The sequence below is a fragment of the Platalea leucorodia genome (genome assembly GCF_965183815.1).
Source record: "Platalea leucorodia genome assembly, chromosome: 4".
Classification (NCBI taxonomy): domain Eukaryota; kingdom Metazoa; phylum Chordata; class Aves; order Pelecaniformes; family Threskiornithidae; genus Platalea; species Platalea leucorodia.
Genome location: NC_138826.1, coordinates 22,126,784 through 22,144,603, shown reverse-complemented (window position 1 = coordinate 22,144,603; position 17,820 = coordinate 22,126,784). Strand labels below are relative to the sequence as shown.

The 17,820-nt window shown below is 42.3% G+C and overlaps 1 protein-coding gene across 6 annotated transcripts in view; it reads right to left on the bottom strand.

Annotated features, from left to right (window-relative positions):
* Nucleotides 1–1,180: 1,180 nt before the first annotated feature.
* The window catches only part of MARCHF8 (membrane associated ring-CH-type finger 8), a 95,753-nt gene continuing 79,113 nt past the window's right edge, over nt 1,181–17,820 (bottom strand). For 5 of the 6 annotated variants that reach the window (XM_082311037.1, XM_082311040.1, XM_082311038.1 and 2 more), the window contains 5 exons: nt 14,221–14,300; nt 13,070–13,915; nt 10,952–11,132; nt 8,185–8,332; nt 1,181–5,736 (listed from right to left, as the gene is read on the bottom strand). In XM_082311037.1, the coding sequence (XP_082167163.1) occupies nt 5,432–5,736; nt 8,185–8,332; nt 10,952–11,132; nt 13,070–13,915; nt 14,221–14,300 (1,560 nt within the window). In that variant the 3' untranslated portion in view covers nt 1,181–5,431. The remainder of the gene's footprint in view (nt 5,737–8,184; nt 8,333–10,951; nt 11,133–13,069; nt 13,916–14,220; nt 14,301–17,820) is intronic. The other variant, XM_082311042.1, reaches the window with a different exon arrangement.

Genomic DNA, 17,820 nt, shown 5'->3' with positions numbered 1-17,820 from the left:
CTGTTACAGACACAACTTTCCGGATCTTATTTGCTCTTTGGCATTTATGCTTTTGTTACAAACCTTCTCACAGCAGCACAGATAGCTGTTTTCCTTGACCTGCTGGTGCTAGAAACCTATTCAAGGGAAACTGTGGAAGACTTCCTATTCTGAGGCTCGTTCCTGGCGTGAAAGTACTGCAATTGTGCTCGTGCCATCAACAATGAAGGACAAATGCAGCCATACACCACTCCACACTTACACTAAGTTATTTTTCTTCTTAGAGGAGAATCATAGTAATGAGCATCTTCTGCTCTGCGCCTCTGCATAGAAACCGATGCATGTGAGAATGCTGACTTCAGACAGGAAGCATTTGTAGCAACACTCCGTGTCGATTCCAGAAGCTCCAGATTTTAAGGCCCACAGCAATCCTCTCTCCCCACCTCCTGCATGGCACAAGCCAGAAAATTTTCCCCATGATTCCTTCATCTGATCCTAAAGCACCTGCACAGTTCTATCTTCTCACTGAATCGAAGGAGTTGCCCACTTACTCTGATGCCTAACTATCCCTTTATCCTTATGAATCATTTTAACATCAAATTGTCATGGGATGCTACTCTGCGTTGGCCTGCTACACTGAAGAGCCATCAAGTTCCATGTTTACCCCAGTGAAAGTAGCTCATTTTGATCATCATCTTACTATTGGAGAGCTCAATTTTTCTCTCGCATGGGCCTCTAACGCTTTTTCAAACAAAATGGATACTATAATGGTTTTGTTTTGTTCTGTTTTTTTTTTTTTTTTGTTTTTATAGAAACACTTTATTGCTGCAGTCAATAACCCCATGTATCACACACAAATAACCAATTACAGTTTAAGAAACTAAGAATAATTCTGCAAGTGGTAATACTGAGAAAACGAACATACATGAAAGGATACAAAACTATACATTTAAGTTACTAGAAATTTACTAACTAAAAAATTCTGCAGTGTGAAGTGTCTTGTATAAACTATACAACACATGCCAGTGTAAAGTCGTTTAACGTTATACAATTACCTATCTACAAATGTTTTACCTAAATACAATATCAGCTGCAATTTTTAAACAGTTATCTTCTATACAAAGACAAGTGCTTTCAGTACTTCATTGGAATATACAGACACTGCAGTATCTCAAAACTAAAAAAATCACAAAAGGTCCTGCTTGTAAGTTTTCTTTGCATATCTAATATAACGCTGTGAAAATCCAGCCAGCAATATCCTTGCTTTTGTATTTGCCCTGTTTCACCCATATTTGAGAGGGACCCAACCCAGAATCGCCAACCTCCCTTTCATTGCTGGCCACAATCTCCACAGCAGACTACTCCAGAAATCTGTATCTTAACACACTTCAGCTTTAGGAGGAATTTGGACCTGGGTCCCACTTTGTAATAGATACTTACCCAGCCAAACCCAGGGCAGAAGCAACCAGCTTCCATGTGTGGCCATACCCATGCATCACTTCAAAAGTTTCTGAAGAGTGGCACACCAAGCAGACCCCTTCCTTAGAGGACTGCCACAAGTGGGATTGCTGCCCCGATCAGTACAGTGGATGGGCAGAAGTGGGCTTGGACAGCGAGTTACTATTGCTTCCCAGGATTTCCCAGGCCCAGCACAGAGGCCCAGCACTTCTCTAACCCCTTGCAGGCTCAATGTAACCTTTGTTGAATCCCTCCTTCTGAAGCAAAGCCAATCTCAATGACATTCAACCAGAGGAAGCTGTCCCCAGGTCTGGCCATCTCTTCAGAACACAGGGCAACATTTTAACCACCCCCCCTGCTCCCAAAATACAGGGTTACAGTTGAAGAAAGTCCTGAGAACTCATAGGAATTTAACATCTCATGATCTCTTAAATGGGATCAACCTTCTGCAGCACACAGCTGTATTTCTAACATAATGCATGTTCATGACCTGGCAGATATACCAAATACAACACAGCAGGAAAATTTCCTTGGCACAGCTGGTGCTTTTTTGGACAGGCTTTAAATCAATAGAACGGGAGTCTGGTCATATGTCTAGGGCATGGGACATATCAGCAAAGGCTCTGGCAATCTAGGGAAGGGATGGTGGTAGATGGTAGTAAGCTTTTATTCCCTCCTACTTCAATTCTGGTCTCAGAAAAGTCCCAGGTAACCCAAACTAACTTTGGCCAAGGAACAAGGACCAAAAAAAGTCAGACTTCTATTTCAGTCATTTCAGAAGCTGCCAGAAGGAAGTGTTGCAAAGCCTGACCTGACACGGGGTGGTCGTTCCCCTTACTGACATCTGGGTGGGAAGGACAGAGCTCACCTGAGCTAGCATCAGTGCCTCGCAGCTGGAAGCTGAAAACAAGTCAACAGTATCTCCTTGAAGAGAAAGAAGGAAAAAGCACCATTCAAGCCTTCTCACACCATTTGATGGCACCGTGCAGAAGCAGAGAACTACAGTTCCAGAAGCCCACTGTTAACACTAAGCAAGAATCAGCACGAGAAGTTTGACCAGCATAAATGAAAACCCCTGACAGATGGATCTCTTCTGCAGCCCTTCCTGGTATGAGTATTCCTAAGCAGTATAAAAAGTTTAAATATTAGGCCTTAATTTTCATTCAGAAAAGACCTGCTGGGAGAGAGAAAGGTTAGCAGCAACACTGGCTAAAACAGCTTCATCTGCAAATATTTTTCCCCAGATGATTTTGCTGGAGATGATTTTTCTTCCCAAGTTAAGATACACAGGGGCGCAGCAAAAACCTTTAGTATCCTGAATACACTGAACACTACCTGGCATGTGCCACATGGAGCTTCCAAAACACCAAATGAGATTGCACAATGTTTCACCAAGAATCGTGTATGACAGTGACTGAAACAGGACCAGCATGCTACCGTATGCTGTATCGGCACTTGTCAGAACATCAGTCAGACACCAGTGCCTCTCAGGTGCGAGCTGGAGAACCAGCAAGTTTCATACCAGAACTAGTCCCATTTTCGTTTCATCTACTGGCCAGAGATGGGATGAGAATGTGCACAGCATCAGTCGGCAGCCGATTCTGTTCATCTTGCAGCTGTGAGCATCTCACAGACATGTAAGCCTTGTGCACTTGGGCATTTCAGAAGAATATCATGGTGTGCAATACCTGATATTTAACCCACCTGAGTTTATCTAGTAAATCTTTTCACAGAACAAAATAGAAAACAAAACAAGACAGTATGTTATCTGGGTTCTCGTAATAGAAGAGGATCACCCACAGCAGAGTTCAGGAAACAGCCCAAGTAATTGCACTTTAAATTATGGCAGGCATAGGCAACAAACTCTACATGTGTATGGTCATGAAGGCTGCTGCCCTGCTACTAGCAGGGTATGCAGGGTTTGTCTGCCTGTATCACGTAAGCATGGAACATCCTTATACCTAGCACAGTACACAAACCCATGCCAGTGCAGCTTTGCTAGGACTGCCTAGAGGTCTGGGTATTTTAAAATATCTCAAGAACAAGGTACCACATTGTTCATGAAGATCACAGCCAGTAAGCTTCAAGCATGAGACCATGTGGAGGCACACATGCACACACACGCTTTTCCTCTAACAGGTCTCAGAAACCACTGGTGTGTGTTCTCTTACCACAGTCCCTTCTCTGCCTTCTTTTATAATATTAATTTAGAAATAAATTGAGATTAAATTTTAAGAAGAAAAAATCACTGATCTCCTACTGTTATTCTTTGGGAAGTTTAAAGCAACTACTTTTATTACGAAAAGAACTTGCCCAATGAAAGCTGTACTTGAAAAAGACTACATAAAACCTGAACCAGAGCTGGGGATTTAGTTCAGTATCTCAACAAATAAACAGAAGCTTTTACCTAACTGAGATGTCCAGGCAACTCCTACTAAGACCAACCAGAAGATTATCATTGCCTTTACAGAGATTTAGATAGGGCTCAGGTAGGGAAAGTCAGCTTTCAAATGCAGAGGCCCCATGTGCTGACTTTTCATGGGGCTTCGTTTCTGCTCCAGTCACACTGAGACTTTGGTTAACTGAGGGCTTGAAGCTGGACAGTGGTTCAGTGAAGCAGGTTGGTCAAGAGAATTAACAGCAGACACCCCCGGCTTTGGGCAACTCTGGCTAAAGCCCTGCAAACAGATTTTAAAGCTGTCCCTCTGTTTTCATTAAGGTGGACTGATTAAAAAGCCAGTGCCAAATTCAAAAGCACAGACAAAACTATTCTCTGACCACGCAATGCATCACATCAGGACTAAAACCAGACAGGTATTTTTGAACTCATCCACTTAGTGCAATATTTACTTCCTAGACTTTGATCTCAGCATCTCCCCTGACAATGTCAAAATCTTGGGTAATTCACACATGACACAGCACTAAAGAAGGAAAACCAATTTCAGCTGTATTGACTAAGTATCTTTTTTTCCATAACAGCTCACATTTTTACCAATATAGCAACAAACCCTTTGCCAATGGTTTGGAATGAAAGTTACATCAGATATATATTTGCAGGTGTATTGATGGTCTGACCTGTTGAAAAAAAAAAAGCAAAACCAATCCCCAAAACAGAGCACTGAAACCATTACGCATTGAAAACAAACAGTGTACACATCCACTACTCCCCATACACAAATCACAAGTGCAATATCCTCTGAAAAAAATTGCTCCTGAAAGGAAACCCGAAGAGGCAGAGTTTTTTAGTGTTATGTTTAGTAAGATAATGTGGGCATGTGGTGGAAATCACAGGTTGGAATTTTTTTTAATTTTTTTTTTTTTTTTATAAGGCAAGAGGTTTACGTTCTAGAAGAACAGATGGGGTAAAGAATGAAGAAATGTTTCAAAAATGACACATTCTTTCAAGTTTCATTCTCATTTGACATACATATTACAAAATAAAGATTTTTAAAAGTGCTATATGCTTTGTAAGTCTCATCACAATATGTAAAGCAAAATTTTACACCTGCTGCCTAAGACAAAATGTTAGTGGCCATGTTAGCAGTAGATTAGACTCTAGCTCTCTCATTTCCCTCAACATCTGGGAAAACCTCCTTCATCACGCTTAAAGAACAAACAAGCAAACAAACCAACCCCACTCTACACATATTCCAGTATCATTTAGAGTCATCTTCTAAAGTAACAGACTCCATGAAGTTGATGACAGTTCACTAGTGGCTTGCTTGATACCAAACCCAAGGCTCATTCTACTCAGTATCCTGTGGCTCTTTGATCAGCCAGTACGAGAGACAGAACATTGAGAGGTATGCAACCGTGATGACATTGACAGATATGCCAAGGGGATTTAAAAAAATTCCAACAAAAAACAAATGTAAAAAAATTCATCCTCCAGCCCTCAGCTGTTAGTCGATTTTAAAAAGGTAGAGCAGTTTGCAGTAAACAATGATATTTTAAATCTTCAAGGACATACAGAAACACCCCTCCCACCCAGCAATCAGACGTGAAGGATTTCTGCGGCACAGTCTTCTGGCTCTGTGTAATGTGAAGAGTTTGTGTCTGAATGGTGAACCCCAAGCATTTCTTTACTTTCGAAGTTTGGCTCCATTAGTGCAGGTTTTTCAAAAATATTCTTTTTGCTAGTTTCCGGACAGTTTTGTACATATATTACTCGGTTATAAGCTTTAAGTCTCTTCCACAGCTGTACGTACACTTTGCATTGTACATACATGAACAGAAGTCCTCCAGTGAAACCAATAGCCACAACCACCAGCTTAGTCCAAAATGGCCACTCTAGAATCCCTGGAAGAAAGAAAATAAAAAAAGAAGAAAAAGGACCTGGTCAACATTGTCTGGATTACATTGGATCTCTCAAAAACATCCTGTAAGGAAACTGTCACAGAGTTTGGACCATGCAAACTATTCTTATTTTGCCATTTTTCTTGTTTGGCCTTTTTTCCCCCCCCTTCAAGTCAAACACACGCAGACTTTACTTCATGTATCACATTTCTTCTCACCCACCACAGGAAAAACAAAACAATTGATTCTCTGTGTCTGTGCCCTTCTGCAGCACAATCACAACCAGAGTCAAGGCAACAGCCAATAATACATTTAGGTCCTTTTACACCTGTTTTTAAACAGAAATTGGATCAGATTATAAAAGGGATTCTATGGCATGGTCTCCTCTTCATACCAGGAGACTCAACTCAGTGACCCAAGAAGTCTGTTCCACTCTGTGATCACACAATACATGGAGTCATAGTCTTTAAACTCAAAAGGGAACAATTGTTACCATCTAGCTTGACATGTTCCTTATGAAGACCAGACAATTTTATCTGCATCAGATTCAGTATCTTGAACTAGAGCGTCTCTCCTGATGCAAAACTGCAAGTGTTGGAGATGCTGAAGCATTCTGGCAAGCTTACTCTCCGTCATTAAAAATGACCACCATTACTTTTCCTGAATTTGTCTAGCTTGAACTTTTAGACATTGGATCTTGTTACATCTCTATCAATTCCTTTTAAATGAGAGACCATTTTATTCATCTTCTGCTTACATAGGTACTGTATCCACCCAGCCTCTCTCCTCTTTAAAGACAAGCGGCATCACAAGATGGATATGAAACCATGCTGAATCATGCACTAGCAGGTTTCTCAGGGAATAAAGTCACGGCCCTCCCAGTCTTCAAAGTTTTTACCAAGATACAGGCCGGTGTTCTTTTGGAAATGCATGGCAGTGTGGGAGGAATGAAAACTAGTTCCAAAACACAAAGGGCATTGCAGTGTGACTACTGATGAAATCCCACCCGTGATTAATACCTGAACCTCTGATTCACAGGTGAGCTATCTGATGCCATCTGTAGGCAGTGATAGTACATGCTTGCCTGTCTGCAGACATGAACGTATACCCACACACACTCCCTACACCCCCCAGCTCATTACAGCACTCCCCAGATTTAGAATCCAAATGAATGGTGCAAAGAAGGCACTATATCATGTACTAAATATTCACACTATTCCTCTTATTCATGTTCATCTAATATATTTATTGGCTAAAATAACCTGGAGTTGATAAATCTTTGAAAGCATATGCTTTTCATTATCATATGGAAACCTTACACTGAAAGGCCAACAATTTTCACTGTACATGGAAGAGAGATGGATGGAACAGAAATGAAAAGATTTCCTTCAAAGCAGCTTCCTGACTGAAGTCATGAACAATCAAACTAAAGCCCAAATGAGAAATGACAGCAAAACTGTTCAGTTTGAAGTGTGATTCTGCTCTGAAGAGACTATAACAGCTCTGTGGATTTGCAGGTTTATTGATGCTTAGCTACCTCCCCAGCTCTTCAATCACCAGCAAAACACTTTCCACCTGCATGTCTGGTTGGCATGCAATGCTCTGTGAGCAAGGACAGCTTGCCTTCTAATAGCTCCCAGCCTTGGTAGATACCCCATCCCTTCTATCCCCACCCTCCGGGACAGCTCAGCTGCCTGAGAAACAGTTCTGTGACAGTTGCAAATTTGCAGCCCAGCATACCCAGGTAAACAGATTTCAGTTTGGTAAGTTTACAGCTGGCATACTAAAGAAAACCTACTATTCAAGAAATTAAGACATCCCTGCAGTGGGGTGGCAGCCACTACATGAATTGCAGTGCACCTCATCTCAGTTGCATGAATTGGAGTTCTAAGAATCAACCGGAATTTCTTCTGCTTCAGGCACAACCACTCAAAAATTTCTCCAGTCTAACATGGCTCTCACAGGAAACTTGTGCTAACCTACCTCACAGATGACTGAATAGAAAGAAAACCCTGTTGATTTACCTCATAGGTTCCTCTTACTCTTTCTCTTTTTAAAAACTGTTCTGGTTTTGGCCAGTTAAAAGGTAGCCATAGCAGCAAACAAATGCTTACGTCCTTATCTGCTCAGTAAATGTTCCAATTCAAAACTAAATTAGCTAAGGCAGTGCAATTTTGTGTCTGGCTACAGTGGATTAGCTCTCCGATCTGTGCATTTCACAAGTGCAAACTAAATTGACTTGAAATAGACTTAAAAAGCACCCACAGATGAATTTACACTGATTTAACTAAATCGTTTTAGAACTGTGCTTTTAAACCAACCCAACCTCAGGCTAAAGCTGACTAGTCTAAGTATAAACATTACTTGCACACTCATGCTCCGCATCCTCTCTGCATTCAGGATAAATAATTATTCCAAGAGAATAAGTGGGAAGATAAGCAAGTAACATACCAGTAGTCTGTCCTTGTTTAATCTCTTCAGCGGTCCTGTCTATCAGGACATAGAGAGACCACACAACGCAGGTGATGGCAATGATATGGAATGTTACAGAGCACATGATCTTCCTCCTCTCGCTGGCCGTCATCTGCAGCTTCTCCCACTGGCAAGAAACCCAGAAGCAGAGCAAGAGATTGTTTATTGTAGTTACTAGAGAGCATAAAAAGAGAACATTGATAAGAACAAACACCAGGCAGGAAACCAGTTTCCTCCTAACACGGATTTTAAAAGTCAGGCGGCGTTATTGCTCTGACCACAGCATGTGTGCGATGGCTGGCAGCTCACCCTGCTGTGACGGGGGCCATCCTGGCACCGGAGGGGATCTCCAGTGATCAGCTCTGATCTGGAGCCTCAGCACAGTGTCATTGCACCCTGCTTACCCATGCAGGGACAACTCCAGGACACTGGCCTTGCGCACCGCAAGCAAGGCTGCTCCCTCGTGTGTTCCCCACTCAACAGCAGGTACCCACAGTCACAGCTGAGCATCGTGAGTGGCAAAGGGTACTCTTGCTCAGGCAGGCATTCAATAAAACACTGCAATAAAAGTGGTACATGATCCAACTGACCAGTGTGTGTAAGACATCTCACGCTGAGCTCCGTTAGAGTCCCTCGGTGCACAGTGAAGCTGTTTAGCTCTCAGCTCGAGGCTGTTTAGTTCTCACTTCCTACCTCTGAGGGTTTCATCCAATCTTCACGTATATTTAACACTACTTACAGCAGCAACACCCATATTTTATTTTCAGTGTTTCAAGTGCACTTAAATACATGTGCCCTAAGAATATACAGTAGAACTGGGATGACAGCTTTTGTAAGTGAGAGGATGCAGCAAATTAAATCCTGCATCTATCAATAATGTTTATAGAGCCCAAATAGAAACCACAAAGTCAGGTTGCTGTCATTTAGGAAAGATACAAGGAAACTAGACAATTATTATAGATGCTTCTAATATGCAAGGAAATGTTCAAAAACAGCTTTTATTTTTTTTTACCTGAGACACTCAGCAGCTTTTTTTTTTTTTTTTTAATTATTTTTTGGCAATTTCCCTTATGTACGTAATGAAAGTTTTTTGCATGTGGGATACACATCCCTCAGCATATCTGCTTGGAATAGAGAGTTAAGATGGGCTTTTCTCACACTTTCACAAAATATATGCCGGGGCACATAAGCTTCTCATACATACCTATGTGTTTCTAGAGAGGTGCATTTCATGTCTCCTAGAATAATTTGCACAAAAAGAAAACTTTGAAAAGGAGGAATAATGTGGAAGAGAGTGAGGATGACCTGACTGGTGTGACTGAGATCACCCATTATGTTGAATTATATATTTCCCACCCACTCCAGGCAGAGAAAGCACAGAAAAAACAGCAGCCTCTTGCCAACTACAGCAACTCTTTTTACTGGGGATTCTCTAGAGTAATTTCTTTAATGCTCTATGATTGGGCTGTGCAAAGTATTGTCTGTGCAGGTAACAGAGCCTATGACAGCCAATATTGCAGCTCAGAGGTGTAGTAACACTCTGCGCCAAGGGGCTACCGAGGAAAAATCTGCAGTTCTTCGAAGGCAACGATTCACCACAGTAATAAGCAGAGATCATCCTATCAACTGGACATACTAAGCTGTATAACTTTGCAGACCGTACATCTCCATAAAAAAACAAGAGGTGTTTGAAATCTGCTCTATTTTCTACTAGGAGTCACTTTTAGGAATTGGACAAGTTCTCATAACAGCTTTTGGACAGCTGCAGTCCAGACTTCCCACCCTACATGATTTAGGCTCATTATAATTGAATTTAATGTTATTTATTCTAGTTCCAGACTGAGGTTATTGTTATTCATCTCTTCCACTCTGGCAGATCTGGCAAGATTCGTCTGCGCTAAGAATACCAGTGACTTCCATCTCAAAATCCTGATGGTAAGGACCAATTGAAATTCAAAGCCCGGAGGACGTGGGAGAACAAAAAGGATACAACTGCAAAACTGACCTTACAATACAAGTAGCATTTAAGTACCTATACTTTAAGTCACCAGATTTATGAAAGGTACTTTTCTATGAAACAAAAATACAGGTTCTAGCAACCTGAAGTACTAAAACCTAGTCATTCACAGTCTAAGAAAAGGTAAAAAGGAAAACACATTTATTGGTGAACCTTCTTCTACTTACACTGTAATATTTTCACTAAAATAGGTTTGCTCCTTTAAAAAGAAAAAAAGCTACAAATTTTAACCAAATTGCGCTCAGAAAGTGTGATTTAAAGTAAGTTTAACCTCAAATCCTCATATTTTCAAGAGAACTTAAAAGCCATGTGGATCTTGCAGCAGCAAACTAAAGCAGATAACAGTAATACAAAACTCCATATTTAAAAAAAATGTGGAAAACTTCACAGCAAGTATCTTTGTGCATCAACTCTAAAATGTAACCATAAAGAAAAAAATCAGGTTGCTGCATGCACATATGTATATGTGTATGTATGTACATTTACACGCAGAGTGCTGCCGGGCTACAACAGCTAACTCACAGAGCTGGATTCCACTGATGTTGAATTTGCCAGTGTTAATTTAAATACTTTTTCACCTATACAAAACTGACCAGACTTGCTAAAGAGCCACAGAAACATGATAAATACGTGGGGAGTGCTGGGGGCTCACAGTCAGGGACAGTCTCTTTTCAAAGTGGATCCGTGTTTAACAAAGCATTTCCTTGGGGAAGCAGGTCTTGTGCCTACCTTTCGCAAAGGCTTCAGTTTTGTCTCCATGATGAACTCATACTTGCACAGTTCACAGCATCGCGTATCTGAGCTCTTGATCCATTGCTGCAGGCAGGCTTGGTGTACAAAATGCAGACTTCCCATGCAGTGACAGGGGGTAATCAAAGGGCTCTCATCATCTCCTTCACAGTGACATATCCTGAATCAGAAGCAAAGCTGCTCATTAGGAGGAGAGGAAGCAGAAAGGATGTGGAAGAGGCATGTAATACCTGTGATCACACATGGTTGTCCATTGAGGATTCTGAGACATACATATCAAAGGAATGCGTTCCGTAAAGGAGCTAAAACTAAAGAACTCCGTTGCTGCACAAGCACATACACAGGCATAAAATAACTGAGCGCAGACACTGCTAACTAGACAGCTGCTTTCTAACGGATGAGGTGGACACACAAAGCCTGACAGAAATGCAGTATCCAAAAGAAAAAACAGGGTAAGAAATGACAACGCTTCATCTAGAACAACAGCACTTAACTGAAAATAGCATTTAAAGAGATCAGACAGCACTTCCAAGACAAAATATGCACAGAGAGGTACAACTACTCATGGATTACGACCTGAAACAGAAGATAAACCAAAATTCCCAAACCTATGGTGAAACAGCCCACTCCAGTATCATGAAGCGTTAATTTAGAGAGCCTGGATTTTGCACAAGAGAAGTGATTATTTCTAGTGCCAATTGCTAAGAGACAGATCCACACTGCAAAGCTGCAGCACTGCATCTCCCCAAAATTCACCTATTCGAAATGGACTAATGGTTTTACTCTCCAATTCTTACTTTGCAAGAGCTGCTAAGGAAGCATCAGCTCTGCAAAATTCCGCATTTCCCTCACAGCCTAACTGCAGACAGCAGGGACACCCGATACAGTGTTACTACCAGGTGCTGGCATTTGATTTCCGTCTTCAATTTATACATAACCCTTGGGCTGCATCAAACATCACTACGTCCTTCTAACCATGTGGAAGAGGTCATGAATTGAAAGGCGGATGGTAAGGAGCTCAAGGAATGAATATAAGTTACTAAGCATATGTGAAGTACATCCTGGCATGCTGCCATCCCTGTCTATTACTGACATCTCTTACTGACGTGTAGCATCTTGCCTCTTGCGACCTTGCTGATAGCTGGCAAGTGGAAATGAAGGAGTGGGTGGATTACAACAGCGTCTTGTTGATGACAAGCCAGTACAGAACTAGATTTTGCTGGTAACAAGGGGGGAAATCAAATAATATTGGCAAGTAGTAACAAAGCCAGCTTCAGAAAGTGCTGTCAGGGAGGAGAAAAATTAGGATAGTAAAATGCTAGGTAGAGGGATGCTCCTGTACTTGGTGGCTCCTGCTCCTCAGCCACATTTTGGAGCTGGGATGGGGCAGACCAGCAGACAAGTCACCCTGAAGACAGTCCAGAGCTGGCTGTTCCCACCACCTGTGCACATGATTAATCCTCTCTAGTTGGAACAAAGACACCCATCCTTTTTGGACCTCACACTATGGACATCACACAGGCCCACCACTAACACCCAGCACTCAGATCCCCCTTTTGACTAAGGCATCCAGAAAGCCCTTCACAAATAAAAAAGTGTGGTGGGATACAAACTGTGAGGAAAAGATGAAAAAAAAAAAATCTTAAGCTATATTGACCTGTTCTCAGAAGCAATTTTCAAACAGACTGTTTTCCTGACTCCCCACCCTCTGACCAAACCAGCAGCGACTGTGAGGACAACACATTGCTCATTAAAATCTAAGACATATTCAGCTTGGCCTTTAAAATGCATAGCTGGTTCTCTCATGGTATTCCCAGTTTGGGCACTGATAAGAGAAAAATACCATCTCAGAACCCCAAATCTCAAACAAATTGCTAGAGAATTTATTTGACTCCAAAGGAAATTCTTTTGCTTAGTAGCCTTGTTAAGTGCATCAGAGGGGTGCAGGACAGCAGGGAGAGGGCTGCATGCTTCAAATCGCACATATTAAAGCAAGGTGACAGAAAAGACAGAAACAGCACAAAGGCAGAGGAAAGCAGAACGGTCACCACCGCACATGGGAGGGCTCGAAGGTAGGTGGTTCTCTGGTAAACCAACCTGCAGGTATCCCCCGATGTGGACACAGGGGAGAGAGGGGGGAATTTTTCTGAGAGGGGGGAAGGGCAGTCAAGGTCACTGTCCTTCTCAACTGAACAGAGCGGCGCCCGCTGCTCTTTTGTTTTCAGTTTCACTGAGGTGCTGTCCTCAAAGACGTCATCGTCTCCCATATCATCAGAGCAGAAGTCCGTGCTTTCCACCAGCACGCTGGAGGATTTCTCAGCTTGGAAGTGACTGGAATAGCTCTCCAGTTCGTGGAACTTATGCAGGCTGCTGGTGCTGGAGGTGTGGGAGAAGGAAAAAAGGTAACGCAACAGTTTTTTGCTCCTTGAGGTGTCATGGTCCACTTTGTCTTCCAGCAAGGGGATATGTACAGCGCTGTGGTTCTCTGCTCCTCCCGATGCACTCGAGTAGTTGGAAAGGGAAGGGATGTAGGAGTGCTTAGAATTGCTAAAAGAAAGAGGCCTGAGATTCAGCGGTTTCCTCTCTTTAAGATGAAATTTGTTAATCCTTAAACACTGCTCTTGAGTCGGGGTCAATTTGCCTTCTGAGCGTGTTCGCTCCACATAGTCAAAGCACTCACTGGTGCTCTGCGCCTTCTGGTCCACGTCATTGAGGGACTTGGAGAATTTCAGAGTGCGGGTGGGCTTTACATTCTTAGCAGACCTGAATGCCTGGCCCCGATCCTGCCCACGGGGGTTTCTCTTTGCTGCATGTAACGTGTCCTGACAGATTACTGTCACAGTGACCCCTTGTGTCAGAGGGCTCTGGCAGTGAGGATTTTTCAAGACAACAGCAGACTGCACTGGACTGTGATGACAACACTCAGAAAACACTGCACTGGAACTGCATGCAGAACAGTGGAATAAAAGCACAGAAAGTAAAAAACAATTACATAAGAGAACACATATAATTAAAAGTGAAGAAATGAGAATTATGGCTAGTGTGGGAATGGCAAACATAGCAGGGCCAAACAGTCAGTGGGATTCAACGAAGCAGTGTTAGACAGCAGTCGAGTCAAACAAATGGGATGCTTCATATGGGAACCCCACATCGCTTACTTCCCCATACACGTGCTTTTTCAGGTTTGTTTTCTCTTAATTTGAACCTCGCATGAGCCTCACTGTAGCCATGCAAACAACACACTTTACCTGCAGATGTCCTGGTTGGATGGTGTAACAGAAGTCCGAGAGCAGCTATGAGGGGCAGAGATAGAAGTTGGACTTCCGGCCTGCAGTGAAATTAAAACAAACAAACAAACAAACAAGCAAGTCACAAGTCAGAAGAGTTTGGTATGCACAGCAATCACCGTCAGGGTTAAAAACAGCATATGGAGTCAGATATCACTCTACTCTATCAGATATTCAAGGGCTAGCTGCAAGAAAGCAGCTTTCTTGTCAAATGCTAGAAAGGGAGGTCACACAGCCTCATCCTTGGAAAAGTAGTAATCAGAACAGAAACGTTTTGCCCCAAGGTCAAATGCAGCCATCTCTGGAGCAGAACCTGCCGGCTGTCAAACCCTGCACAGAAGAATAGCTCAGGAAATGAGCAATGCTACAGTAATTAGAATAATTAGATGGAGGCGTGTGTATAGACTAGTCGGAATTTAGCTACCACATAATAGCTAATCCTTCCACTTATAATGATGACAAGAGATTAGAGGCTGTTGGCTGTTTTGGTTTTTTTTTGTTTGTTTGTTTTTTGTTTTTTTTTTTTTTTTTTTTCCACAAGACAGTACCATCAGTAATTCAGTAACTCAGACACTATTTGGGGACTTATTTTCCCTACTAGCATATGCACATGAGCACCATCTGCCAAACCAGACCATTCCCTGAAGTACTCTTTGTACTTTGCGAGGCCTTCATCCTGCTCTTACTCTGACAGGGTCTTCCACCTACTTGGAGAAGAGGTGTGGCAGCAGTCACATTCGTAAGACCCAACGAGCACAGCGAGAAATAGAATAACTGAAGAATTCAGAATTCAGCTGAGCCAACCAAAAAAAAAAAATAAAGTTAAGCTCTTGGCATATTTAACACTTAACAGACAAGTCTCTAAAGTCAATATGATAAGAACGATCATTGTCTCAGAGTTGGGACTTGATGGGCTACTATTATAGGCCTTTTCCGCTGTTACATTCTGTGGGTGACTAACAGAAACTTCTCAACTCTTCCTAGAGGCTTTGGCAAGGAGGTGACCTATATTGATAACCTCGTAATAGAGAATCTTTAAACCTGGTTCTCCCATGTTCCACAGCTGCCAGATAGGTTGTGCTGCTCACCCACTGCTGCAAAACACAGCTCACATTTCAAAATTCAGACAAAGGTTTACAGCTCTCTTGATCTGCAAAGCAAAGTCTGAAACCGAGGAAGGAACAATGCAATCAGCAGAACAACAGAAGTGTCAACACCACGCTGGGCTGCACAAAAACCAGCACAGCCAGCACAGACCTGGGCCAGGCAAGCGCACAAAGCCAGACTAGGAGAGACCTCAGGTTGTGAAAGGTGTGTTGCCACAGAAGCATGCTGTGCCCAACCCTGTACTTCAGATTGAGATGCCAGAGCTAGCTCAGTCATCACTGCTTTCATGATCTCTGGTCACGGTGAAACACACACACGCTGTATCTGTCTCAGGTCTCTTCAACTCTATGCTTAATTTATTAAAAACCCCTATGGTATATTTAAACAAGGCTGCTGCAGGCTTTTACACTCTCATAGCAAAAGCAAGGTTCCTTGTCACACAATATACTCTTCTTTCTTTGCGAGAGAAGATGGGTATACTAGGATACACATGCTACTTTATAAACACAGATACAACTATCATCTTCTGTGTTACAGGGCTCATCTGTTAAGGTTTTGTTTCTCTAGCCAACAGCACTACAGAGAGCAATGTATCTGGCCTCACACTGGGATGTCTCAGGTGCACTGAGCCTGAAAACACAGGTATCCGTTTACAGCTGGGTCTGCAGGAGTCGAGGGCAAGACTCAAACACACACCTCTTGATCCGCAGCAAGACACTGTAACTTACTTCCCATCCTACCCAGCTAGGTACATGTATAGAATAAAAACCAAGAGAATAACCTTGGGCCAGAAAGCAAACTGAACTATGCTATGACTGTGACAAAACAAATTAAAGATTTAAAGATCAATTATTGGCTTTATGCTGGAAACTACGGCTCTTTACATTTTACACCACTTGCACATGCTAACAATATAGGATGCTGATCATACAGTGAGGTGAATTCAGGTATTACTTGGAAATTTGTCCTCTATTTGATGCTTAATCTCTCCTAAAAGCAGGTACATCTCTGACTTCAAATCCTATATTTTAAAAAGACTTTGTGCAGCAATTACTCTTTTTTAAAGACTGACAAGTTAGTGAAAGACCTGATACACTAAAATCTGCTGTTATAATCATGCAAATGAAAATTAATAAGACTTAATGAATTATTTAAAAAAGACATATTTAGCAATCTTCTAAAAACAAAATATTGTAGTAAAACAGCATGTTGCATTCTGCCATGGAAACAGAGCCATATATTGTTGGAACCGAAGTCACAAATCAATTAATAAATCTGTCTCAGCTTTTATGTTATGAGAAAATCACATAAGGTAACCTGCTTAGAATGAACCCAATCTCTCTACTCCTTCACTTTAGCAATGAAGCTTTCCAAAAAAAGACAGCGGTATATATGATGTGACAGTCTAATAGCAGATGACTAGATTCAATGACCCAAAATTTCCCTTCCAAAACTATGTTACTGGTTTCTTGATTCAATTGCCTGGCACCAAGACAGTGTCTCGCCACTTGGGAATTCAAAAGGCTGGGACAAACAAGAAATTGTGGAAATTCATTTGCATTTCAAGCTTACTATTCTGTTTCTAGATGCCAGCACTGTTCAGGACAGCTTGCAAAAAGCCCACATCAGAGGCACATTTCCTTTTCCTCCTATCTTCCTGCTTCAATACAGGAGGTCCTTTGCTCCATCTTTATACATAACGCAAATACAACCAAAGTATGGACAGAAGTGAACACACTTGGAAAGGCACCACAAAGTGGAACAACAAAACATCAGAGGAAGTTACACCCCACCCTCTGTTTAAGCTAACCTAAGCTGTGGCTACCACCAAAAGCCACGGTTCAATGAGCCTCCAGTCTCTCAGTCCGTCCTCCTTTCCTCCCACGCTTTTTGCCTGTGAAACTATTTACACAGCTGCATTGCAAATCAGATTAGGATAGCGAGGTGAGGTAAAACTAACCACTTCTTTTACTGAGCTTGTTTAATGCTAGTCACTTCCCTAGCTTCAGCTGCTGGAGGAACATCAGTCGCTTACAGCAATGAGCCTCTAATGGTGAAGCACAACGCAGTGACAAGAGAAGAGCATAGTAAAAGGCAAGCTGCTGCCAAGAGCCCAAGAAGTAAGTTCTGCCAGTCCTAGAAGCAGAGGTGCATGCAGCTGACACTCACCAGTCCATACAGCTCGCCTGGGTTTACTGACTCAGATACAGCAGCTACCAGGCACAGAGGTACCACAGAAAAGAAGAAAAACTGGCAGCCTTGGGCCAGAACAGGGCAAAAGAAGAGGCAACGTGGTGGGTGAATGCAACACAGAGGTGGATCCAGCTACTTTGGAGCTCTGATGTTGCTCCCACTCAAGGCTCAGCTTTGGAGAGGCTGGGAAAATACGCAGTCAAAGCTTTTGCCACTCTGTAGCTTCAGGAACACACACCATTCTTAATGCCCCAGCAGCAG